General features: G+C 32.7%; 2 protein-coding genes across 5 annotated transcripts; both read left to right on the forward strand.

Annotated features, from left to right (window-relative positions):
* Positions 1-3,674: 3,674 nt before the first annotated feature.
* LOC105773639 (probable CCR4-associated factor 1 homolog 7) lies at positions 3,675-5,172 on the forward strand. Its single transcript, XM_012595681.2, has 2 exons — positions 3,675-3,843; positions 3,958-5,172. The coding sequence occupies exon 2, from the start codon at positions 4,115-4,117 to the stop codon at positions 4,937-4,939; it is 825 nt and encodes a 274-aa protein (XP_012451135.1). The 5' UTR covers positions 3,675-3,843; positions 3,958-4,114; the 3' UTR covers positions 4,940-5,172.
* Positions 5,173-8,157: 2,985 nt separating this feature from the next.
* LOC105774337 (cytochrome B5-like protein) lies at positions 8,158-11,270 on the forward strand. Of its 4 annotated transcripts, none has more exons than XM_012596799.2 (7): positions 8,187-8,295; positions 8,849-8,922; positions 9,943-10,055; positions 10,183-10,223; positions 10,456-10,527; positions 10,626-10,717; positions 11,028-11,270. In XM_012596799.2, exons 3-7 carry the CDS (start codon positions 9,977-9,979, stop codon positions 11,092-11,094), a joined length of 351 nt encoding a protein of 116 aa, XP_012452253.1. In that variant the 5' UTR covers positions 8,187-8,295; positions 8,849-8,922; positions 9,943-9,976; the 3' UTR covers positions 11,095-11,270. The 4 variants fall into 4 exon arrangements, with proteins under 4 accessions (XP_012452252.1, XP_012452253.1, XP_012452255.1 ...); XM_012596801.2 differs by having other exon boundaries at positions 8,849-8,917; XM_012596802.2 differs by lacking the exon at positions 8,187-8,295 and adding an exon at positions 9,317-9,360 and having other exon boundaries at positions 8,870-9,029.
* Positions 11,271-11,777: the final 507 nt, after the last annotated feature.

An 11,777-nucleotide genomic window follows, 5' to 3' on the forward strand; every position in this document is an offset into this window, starting at 1 on the left:
TTTTGAAGATCCATTTACCACCTATTGGTTTGGAACTCGGTGGAAGATCAACTAAGATCCAAGTTTGATTTCTCATTATTAAATCCATCTCATCATTTATTGCTTCTTTCCAAAAAGCAGAGTCTCGAGATTTCATTGCCTCTTCAATTAGTAAGGTATATTGTTGCATATACTTTCACCCTTTCCTTTTACAAGAAACATAATGAAATCTGGTCCAAAATCTTTGACCTTTTTAATCCTCTTACTTGAAGAATGAATCAATTTTTGTGGCTGTAATTGTCTTGATATAGAATTAAATCTATTTTCATAAAAAATAGCATCTCTTGATTCAATAATAGTATTAATTGAAATTGAATCATTTGGTTCAATTACCATGAACCTATATGCCTTGCTATTATGTGCATATCCTATAAATATGCATTCAATTCCTCTTTCACCTAACTTTTTACATTTAGGTGTTGGAACTTTGACAATAGCTCTACAACCGTAAACCTTCAAATAATTAAGGTTTGGTTTCCTTTTCTTCCATTTTTCATAGAGGGTTATTTTAGTTTTCTTATTAGGAACTCTATTCAATATATGATAAGCTGTTAGAATAGCTTCTCCCCAAAAACCTTGTCCAATACCTGAATATGATAACATTGAATTTACCATTTCAGTCAAGACTCTATTTTTCCTTTCAGCTACATCATTTTGTTGTGGTGTGTAAGGGGCTGAAACTTGATGGACAATTCCAGTAGATTCAAAATAATTTAGATTATAGTATTCTCCACCTCTATCCAATCTTAAGCACTTGATAAATGATTCACACTGAAGTTCAACTTCAGATTTATAAACTTTAAATTTATCAAGCGATTCATCTTTTGAATGCAATAAATATACACAACAATATCTAGAACAATCATAAAAGTAATAAAATATTTCTTTCCACTTAATGTAGGAGTATTATGCATGTCACATTAATAACTATGTATCAAATCAAGTAATTTTGTTTTCCTTTTAACCTTAGGGAAAGGGTTTCTTGTAATTTTAGTCAACATACATGTATTGCATTTTCAATATTATTATTAAAAATAGGAATTAAATCTAGCTTATACATGTCATTCAATTTTCTAAAATTCAAATGATGTAATCTATAATGCCATAAACAAAAGATTCAACCATATAAGCAGAAATAGTATTTTTATACTTATTAATAATATTGAGTTTGAACATACTCTCATACATATACTCTTTCCTACAAAAATTCCTCCCTTAAACAAAAAAAAAAACTTATCTGCCTCAAAAACAAGTTTGAAACCAAACTTATTCAACAGACTTCCAGACACTAAATTATTCCTAACTTCTGGTACATAATATACATAATTTAAGGTTAAAATCTTTCCAAAAGTGGATTGTAGTTCAACAGACCCTTTGCCTTTCATTGCTGCGGTGGAAGAATTTCTCATGTACAAGACATTGAAATTTTCACATTGTGTGAACATTGTGAACATGCTTTTGTCTTTGCACACATGTTTGGTTGCTTCGGTATCAATTCACCATGTATTATCATATTGTGTCATATTAATTTTAGATATCATTGCAACGAATTTTTCGTTGTTATCAGCCTTAGAAAATGATTTCTTCTTTAAAAATCGACATTTGTTCTTGAAATGTCCCGGCTTACGACAATGATAGCATGAGCCCTTTTGTTTCTTTTTGAACTTAGGTGTTCTATCAGTCTGTTTGAACTTTCTCTTGAATGGCTTTGTAGTCTATACTTCCTCCGTAACATGCACTTTGGCATTTTCAGAATTTAGGTTCTGATCTTACTTTCGATATTCTTCTTAAATACGAAAATAATTTGCCAAAGCCTCAAGAGATATTTCCTCTTTTTTATGTTTTAGACTTCTTTTAAAGTCTTTCCAATATGGAGGAAATTTGTCTATTATGGAGGATACAACAATCATTTCATCCATTTGCATATCATATTGCTTGAATTGATTCAACATCTTTTCAATAAAACGGAATTGTTCCATAACAGAACGACCATTAACCATTTGATAATTATTGAAAAGACTGACAAGAAATTTCTTACTTGTAACATCTTCGGTCATGTATCTTGTCTCCAATTTGTCCCATAATTCTTTAGCGGAGACCTCGTTTTGGTAGGTGTCGAACAAACCATCAGATAAGCCATTCAATATGTAGCACATGCACATGTTATCAGCATTGTCCCATTTTTGTCTTTCTCGGGTTGCATCAATAGATTCATTTTCATTCTCTTCAGGTATTGGAGTATCCAAAACATAAGCAATCTTCAAAGTTGGTAATAAGAAGTGCATATTTTTCTGCTATCGTCGAAAATTGCCACCATCAAACCGATCAAGTTTGACAAAGTTGGAAGCCAAATCCCTTAGTGTTTCACTTTCATGTGTCCTGGTAGTCATCATGAATAATATAACCTTAAAATTGTTAGTTCAAATCTCCGGTGAGGAAAATCTCGAACACACGAACGGAACTCGAACAGAAAAAAAGAAATAGGACAAGGCTCTAAGGCGTGTATCAAGCCACTATCTTTAAGGTTATATTCACCCCCATCTATCTTCGGTGTGCAAATGAGTTCCAAGCAAGTTAACCTCGATGATACAATGAAGCCAATGACTATTTGCATTTTGCACTGACAAGAATAGTCCAATACACACTGAGCAATGTATAACAAAAACTCAATTTCTACGAAGGATTTTTGCAGTAATACTTCATAGAGACATAATTATTCATTTAATATTATAACTATTCAAATAATATTATTTCAATAGTTATAATTCTTTTTTGAAAAATCAAATAATATAATATTTTGATTAATTACACCCATTCATTTATAGTTATTGGAACACTATAAATATTTGAAAATGTTCCAACAAAATGTGGAGGGGGTTTGGCCAAAAACTAAAAATCAATATAGAAAAATAAAAAATCGAGCCGTTTGAAAAATATAACAAAGAACTTGACCAAACCAAGCCGAAGCGATATCACCTTAGTATCAAATATAACAAATAGGCATAATGACTTATTTAACCCTCCAATATTACATAAGAAGTCATTTTAGCACTCCATTTAAATTTTCATATTTTTTAACTCTTGAACTTGCATTGTTTGTTGAATCATCCAAAAATGGATGAAAAAGTTAATATCTATTAATTTTGTTGACGTGACGTGGCAGCCACATAAGTGATTAATTAATATTTAAAAATTAAAAATATTTTTTTTATAATTTCTACACTTAAAAAAGTAAATTTTTTATAATATTTTAAATATTTTAAAAATTTAAAAATTAATCAATTGATTTTGTGGCATGCATGTGGCAATCCACGTGTATGCCATGTCAACAAAGTTAACAAGCATTAACTTTTCCATCTATTTTGGGTGATTTAATAAACAAACAAATTTAAAAGCTAAAAGAGACAAAAAAAAAGGGCTAAAATGATTTTTTTTTAAATTAAAGGGTCAAATAAGCTATTATACCTAACAAATATTATCAAGTTTTTATTAAAAAATCAATAAATATCAAGATTTAGGGACACGTATGATGGGCCGGGAACTGATATTATTCTGAGACTGGTGAGCATTTTGGGCCATAGAAGCGGTGACACGTTTTCGTGGCCTTTGTAACCACTGCCCTTTCCACTCTTTAAGAGGACACCCCTAACAATGGCTCGAACCTTGTCTGCATTTCCGTCCCGTTCCTTTCCCTAACCCCTTCTTTCTTCTTCCTCCTTTGACTGAAATTTTAAATTTACGTTCGCCCCAATCAATCAATCTCTTAGATCTGTTATTTACAAGGCCTGATTTCAAATATCCAAGGTCAGATCTCTTCTTCTTTCTCTTCATTTTATCCCTTCCCTTGTTTCTAGGGTTTGATTTATCTCTCCCCAAAAGTTCAAATCATTTTTTTGCATATTGTTTTTATTTTTTCAGATCTGATTCCGACAACGAAAACGCTACTGTTTTGGGGCCTCGACTCGAAGCCCTTTCCGCTTCTTTTTTGAGGTTTGGGTTTTTCTTGGATGTGCTTATGTTTTGTTCTCAGATCTGGGTTTGGTTGTATTTGTCGCTTTGATTTGGTATTCTGGAAATGTCGGGTTTGCCCAAGGGTGAATCGGTTCATATTCGGGAAGTTTGGAACGATAATCTAGAGGAAGAGTTTGCTTTGATCCGTGAAATTGTTGATACTTACAATTATGTGGCTATGGATACTGAGTTCCCGGGTGTGGTTCTACGCCCTGTGGGAACTTTCAAGAATATAAATGATTATAATTACCAAACTTTGAAAGATAATGTTGATATGTTGAAATTGATCCAATTGGGTCTCACTTTTTCGGATGAGAATGGGAACCTTCCCACTTGTGGAACTGATAGCTTTTGCATTTGGCAATTCAATTTCCGTGAGTTTAATTTAAGCGAAGATATCTTTGCTAGTGATTCAATCGAGTTACTGCGCCAGTGTGGGATTGATTTCAAGAAGAATAACGAGAAAGGTATTGACGTGACGCGGTTCGGTGAGCTTTTGATGTCGTCTGGGGTCGTGTTGAATGATGATGTCCATTGGGTCACCTTTCATAGTGGATACGACTTCGGGTACTTGCTTAAGCTTTTGACTTGCAGGAGTTTGCCTGATAGTCAAGCTGGGTTTTTTGATTTGATCAAGATATATTTCCCCATGGTATACGACATCAAGCACATGATGAAGTTTTGCAACAGCCTTCATGGTGGTTTGAACAAGCTCGCCGAGTTGTTGGAAGTGGAAAGAGTCGGTGTGTGCCATCAAGCTGGTTCCGATAGTTTGCTCACCTCATGCACCTTTAGGAAGTTGAGAGATAACTTTTTCAACGGCTCCACAGAGAAATATGCAGGTGTATTGTATGGCCTAGGTGTCCAGAATGGACAGAATACTAATTAGAAGAAAATAATTGGAAAAAAATGTTGATGGATGTAGACTACTTAGAGTTTGAGCCTGAATTTTCTTTGTATACATTGTCAAAAAAAAAGTATTGTTGATTTAGCTGTGACTTTTCTCCTTTTGCTTGCATTGTAACTGAAACCTTAACTGGTTTTTCCAGTTGAAGTCCAGTGTAAATTATGCAGTTAGTGTTTCTATCTTTTTCAATAATAATCATAATCATTTGCATCTTATCGACTTGGATTATATTTCTACAGTTTGTGTTTATTTCTGCAAAGTTCTCTTTATTTCAATTGCTAGCTGCACTTGGATCCTCTTGAATAATCTTAGAACTTATTTGTATGTTGTAGAATTGGCCTCTGTGCCTTGAAGTTGTTGAGGTCTCTTGGTCCTATTATTTCAGTACGAGCATAATAGGAACAGAGGATGCTTCTCTATCAGAGGAAATGTATCTTCTACAAGTGGACATTGCTAGTTTTTAGGAACGTCGGAGTTGTAATTTATGCACTGAGATGGCAGATGATGGATGGGGTTGTGTTCCTGCAAGAGTTCAGATATGGTTCATATATTACAAATGGGGAAGGGGATGACAATTACACGGTTTGAATCCTAGTTTTTGTGATGCCAACAAAGGGCTTAACCACTGCATCCTTATGATGTTGGCATATATGGTTCATATGGTGTATATTGTTAAGGACTTATTAGTGTTCTCTGAGGTCTGAGCCAGCTTGGTGCCCTTCGTTGGAATGAAAGAAGGATTAGCTCTTGAGATGTGGCTAAGAGAACTAGAATCATTGAAACTGTGAGTGGTATTTCTAGATGTGGGGTTAACCATTTTTGAGTGAGTGCTTGTTGATTGCAATATAGGCTTTGTTGCATGCTTAAAGGGAAAAGGCTGGCTAGGCTTCTACCAGATTGGCATGCTGCATCATGCGATACAGGCAAGAAAAAGCTCAAAGGTGCCTTCCATATTGAAATGCACCATGATTCATGCAATATGGGCATTGTTGCACTTGATATGGTAGCTTAAACGAGTCGAAGAGGAAAGGCTGATTTTGCAAGGTCTCTCTACCGGATTGGGAAGGTGTTCATGCAATCCATGATAACAGTTGTGAGTTCTTGTATCTGAAACCCAAATTTGGGGTAAATTTTAAGACATTGTTACCTGTAAGTATCATTGTGAGGAGAGTGGACGAATGCACAATCCAGTTTTTGATATGGCTTAAGGTAAAATGGGAGTAACTGCAGACATAAGTGGACATCTTTTCATGCATTATCACTCTCAGTCCAATTAGATCCTTTCTAACAAATGCTTTTGTTGTCGATGCGAATGATAAAAGACTTGCGGTTTAAGGTTTTTGTTTTGCTCAAAAGAACATTTTAGTTGATGCTTGTCTCCATTTGATTCTCGACAACTCTCACCCCCATCAGTGTTGTTGGCTTACAAATGCATTTAAAGATTGAAAATTTATTCAGGTGCGAGTCTCATTATTTATAAGTACGATGTGTGCATATCCAATCACATTACGTGTGTTTGTTAGACTGAATTTTTTAGAAATACAAATTTTTAAGAAAAATTATCAAATTCACTGTGTGTATTATGTGTGGATATTGTTCGATTCTTTTCGAGTTTTATTGTGGTTTTATATTAACTTTATTTTATATTGTAGTTGGTCAAATATATATTTGTATTTGTATTATATAGATTGCATTTGTACTAGTGAAATTTAGGGGAAAAAATCTATTTTAGTTATAAAATGCATTTAATCACAATGGATACTCGTATAGGAAAAGGTTATTCACTGCTTAATGACATTGATTAGGATAATATTCATTGGTTTGTCATTGAAATAATTTAAGGATGCATTAATGACTAGATTTAGGGATTTTCAATCATTAGATCTATTTTGAAATTAAAATTGTGAATTGACTTTATTTTTTAATAAATCAAATACTATTTAAAAATCATTAAAATATTTTTATTTATTTTAAAAATAAATATACATATATTTTCTTTATATGTTATTTCTCAATTGTTGCCCTTAATTATAAAAAGAACTATAATTTTATACGTCCAAAATTTTAATTAAATTCGAAATTGAAATTAATCAAATATAAAAAAAAGGTAGGGATTAAGATTGGTTTCGATTCAATGATGTGCTTTTAGTCACATATTTCTTGCCAAATACAGCTCACCAGGTGTGATTAAATTATTTGCAATCTGAAAATTACAGCTAAAAGTACAATAGTACCCTTCCTAATAATCCATATTATCGTGCACTTAACGGTAATTGTCTCAATAGAAACCAGTAATGTGAGAGTAAGCAAAAATTAGTTGAAACCGATTGAATTGAATTAATTTGGATTTCTCAATTTAATTTAGGTGGCTTCGATTTTGAGTCGATTTATAATTTTAGTTAAATCGATGATGTTTGATCGATTTAACCGAATTAATCTACCTAATGTATTTATTAAATATAATATACCCAATATCCCATAATCCATTTACAAATTAAACCCAAACTCATACCCAATTTTAATCCAAGCCTAAATAGAAACCGAGCGCAAACTGGCCAAGGGCTAACCCAAAATCAGAAATAAAAAAGATAATGTTATAAAAATGAAAAAAAAAACCAAAAACAAATATTAAATAATAAAATTAGAGTAAACTACACCATTGGTCAGTAAACTATTAGTAAACTTTTGTTTTGGTCATTTAACTATTGCCATTGAACTATTCAAAGATTTTCATTTAAGTTATTGAATTATTTAAATTTTTTTATTTAACTTACTAAGCTGTAAAGTTCTTTTTTAAAGTTCTGTTAGTGGGTTCTAAGCGACGATTCGACAACCGTGAATTAATACCTATCAACAACTAGAAGAACATACATTGATCCAAGTCGATTTGACAGTTAGTGTTAGAGATCAGAGAAAAAAGCTGTTTGAATATTGGTTCGTAGATTCGTAATATCTAAAGTTGTTTCATGGAAAAAAAACTAAATTATAGAAGAGAAGGGAGAAAAAGAGTTTTCGGTTTGTGCAGGCAGCTCAAATAGAGAAAGCCATATAACATCAATTTTAACAGTCTAATAAATTAAATGAAAATTTTTGAATAATTCATGATCAAATTGTAACTTTTTTTTTAAGTGACTAAAACGAAACTTTACCATTAATTTAGTGACCAATGGTACAAATTATCCTAAAAAATAAAAATATCTAATTACTAACCCTAAAACATAAATTCCCAAAACAGAAAAAGGAAAAAACCTTCCCCCATCCCTGCTGCAGCCGTTCCCCCGTCGCCCGCCCCCGACCCCCGTGCTTCACCTCTGTTCGTCGGCCTCTCCTTTTACCAGGTTTGCTTTTCTCTATGCTCTTCTTCTTCTCCTCTTCTTATCGATTTCATAAAACTTCCTCTCTCTTTTTTTTTTCTTTTCAATGCAGCATGGAATGATCAGATTTTGGTTTATTGTTCTTCTTGTTTTCTTTGAATGTAGTAATGCATTTAGTTTATTTAACTGGATCGGTTATGGTTTTTAAAATTTTGTAATCTCTATAGTTGATGTTTCACGATGCATGTTTTCCTTCCTGGTACTGCCAATTTCATTTTTGTTCTGGCTTTGTTTACTGCGTCATTAATCCAATAAGGTCTTTTGGAGGTGACGTATCACTTTCAGATTAAACTACGTGGTGGTTTCATTAATTCTAGTGGTGTTTTGCCCTGATCTGAATGAGTTTTCTTTTCGAACTGTTTTTCTCATCGTCTGGTAGTATTTGGAGCAGAAAGCTCCATTTATTAGATTATTTTATCATTCACTGTTAACCGTGTGGCTAATTTATTTAGTAAGCTCCAAAATTGTGTATCTTAATTATCTTATCTCCTAATACTTCATATCATTGTTGTCAAAGCATGCACCTAGTTGCAGCCATGCCTTGCAGTTTATTGCTAGACAATAAAAGCTCGGTGGACCTTTTCGGGTGAGGTGCATTTGACCGCGCACACTTTTCTGTTTGGAGATAGACATAAAGAAGGCTCCATTTCGGTTGCCATTTGATCAGGCTTCTTTGGTTTGGCAGTAGACTTAAATGGGTAAAAATACCATGGAGGCCTCTATACTAAGTGTTAGATTGCATTTTGCCCCTTTTACTAAAAAAATGGGCAAATTAGTCCCTGTACATTAGATTAAAGAGCAATTTGGTCCTTTCTATTAGAAATTACATTCATTTCTACTGTTTAAAATTGGCATAGCCACGTGTACCTCATGCTGATGTACAGAGACTAGTTTTTAATAGTAATAATGGATGAAATTTTTAACAGAATGACCAATTTACTCTTTGACCTAACGTATAGGACTAATTTGCTCATTTTTTGTGTAGAGGGGGCTAAATGCAATCCAGCTCCTTGTACAAGGGCCTCCATGGTACTTTAACCGACTTGAATGCTATATCCATTCCTTTTTAAGTGTTTAGTAACTGCTTTTTAAAAAAAAAATAAATTTGTTTATTTACCTACCTTTCCTTTCTTATGCACTTTCTTTAAGTGATTGTTAATTTTGGAATGGAAATGTTTAAAAAACTAAGCACAATAATTTGTTAAATTATACAATTAGATTCACGTATAAAATACCAGAACATGAAAAATGAGACGATGAAAACCATTCAATGGAAGCATTCAGCTTTTTTTAGCATCCCATAAGATTAAACAAGAATATGTTACATTCTCCTCAGCCGTTTGTATTATATGGAAATTACCAAATTAAGGAAGCTCAGTCTCGGAACATTTTATGTGCACTAATCATTGTGTGTGTAAAGGAAAAACATTTAATTATGCTGAAGCTAAAAAAAAAAATGCATGGATTGTATTGTTATTTACCAATCTTAGCTTGGGGGTGATGCTTTTAAGCATCCAACGAGTAGTGGATTTATTTGCTTAAAGCTTTTCAAGTTATGTACATCTTGGATTATTTTTTTTACCCTTTAAATTGCTACTTGGATCAATCTAGGTTAATCAGTGAAAGGAATCTGAATGCTTGAGATATGGAAATAGCAATTATTGCATTGATTTTGGCTGTCTTACTTGGAGCTTTTATTTTGGTACCCCGACATGGTAAATTAGGTAAACTTTAATTTGTGTTTTTTGCCCTCTTTGTTTACATTGTTTTAATATTAGTAGTAGTAGCAGGTAAAATATGAATTAAAACTAATTATGCTTTTGCTGTTGGTGAAAATTTGTTTCATTGCAGCTCATAAGAACAAGGTTAAATCGACTGTTGCCAATTCTAAGGTACAAATATGGATCTGGGGGAACTTTGAAATAGACCAAATCCTTTTTTGCTGTTTTTCGGAGTTCATATTTTATACATTTATTTCCAAAAAGTTATGGTGGTTGCATAAGTTAAGTAACAGATTATCAGTGATACATTTGACTATATTTCGTGTATGCTTAGCTGCATTGTTAATATGGATGTATGCTGATTAATTCTGAGATCTTTTGAAATGTATACTTTTTCTGTTAGGCATCCTATAGTAAAACAGAAGTTATGCTACATAATAAGAGGACAGATTGTTGGATTATCATTAAGGACAAGGTAATTGGTGACTTTGGCTTGTTGCTGTTTCTGGAATTCATAGTTCTTTGTCATACTAAGATATCTCGATTGTGATTATGTTTAACAACCAACTGCAGGTTTATGATGTTACCTCATATGTAGAGGAACACCCTGGTGGTGATGCCATCTTGGCACATGCCGGAGATGATTCAACCGAAGGGTTTTATGGGTATGCGTTTGTTCCTTATTTGGCATTGCTCAGAGAATTTTGAAAACTTTCTGTTGCCTCTTTCGGTTTGTGTTCTCTAGCGTTAATTGGTTACTCTCTTCTCTTAGCTAGGCTTGGCTACTGGATAGTTCATACATGAAACTGGTAAATAAGGATACAGTCTAATCATTTTTGAACATCCAAAACATGTTGGAAATAGTTATCCAACCTCCAAAACATCTGTCAAAACTTTGTCATACTTGAACATGGTTAAGGTTTTGTGTAACCCTAAGCTTACTTGGTATTTTCATCTTTTTGTTGTATGCAAAAGGCCACAACACGCAACTCGGGTGTTTGACATGATCGATGACTTCTACATCGGAGATCTTCAGAAGTAATCTCCAAGCAACTATCCACTATTGGGTTTTGTAAGGTTAGGGTGAAAACACTTCTGAGAATATCTTTCTGTTAGCCCTACTTCAACATCGGTATGTGCTTTGCACATTTAGTTCCTTTTGTAGAAGAACTATTTGGTAGTAATTGAATCCATGTGTTTAATTTTTTATTTTCTTCATATGCTGCTTAATTGGTGTCTTATCCAACCCTTTCCTTTAATAATCTTGTTTTATTTTCAAGAGTGTATCGAAAACAGTGTATTTTAATATAGGTGGAGTAGTAGTAAATTTGTATTTTAATATTACCTAACACTTGCTCGATCCTTGAGTTTATAATTTTTATTTTATTTAAAGATGATATAAAAATATAAAAAGATAAAAGTGACATTGTAATAATATTAAATATAATTTAAAAGAAAGAGAATTTCTATAAATTCATAATTTAGGGAATGCTTAAGTATTAGATTAGATAACCTTACATATTTTAAACAAAATCCTTACAAATGTTGAGATTTGAGCTCAAACCATCTACATCTATAAAATATTTTTTTGCCACATCCAACAAAGTTTTATCTTATATTGTTATATATTTCAATTTTATTACACAAATTGTTCACCAACTTTGTATATATTAATAATGGTCAGATTTTAGTTTTGATCTTTATATTATACACAAATTTGAAATT

Source organism: Gossypium raimondii, chromosome 13 (assembly GCF_025698545.1).
Source record: "Gossypium raimondii isolate GPD5lz chromosome 13, ASM2569854v1, whole genome shotgun sequence".
NCBI lineage: Eukaryota > Viridiplantae > Streptophyta > Magnoliopsida > Malvales > Malvaceae > Gossypium > Gossypium raimondii.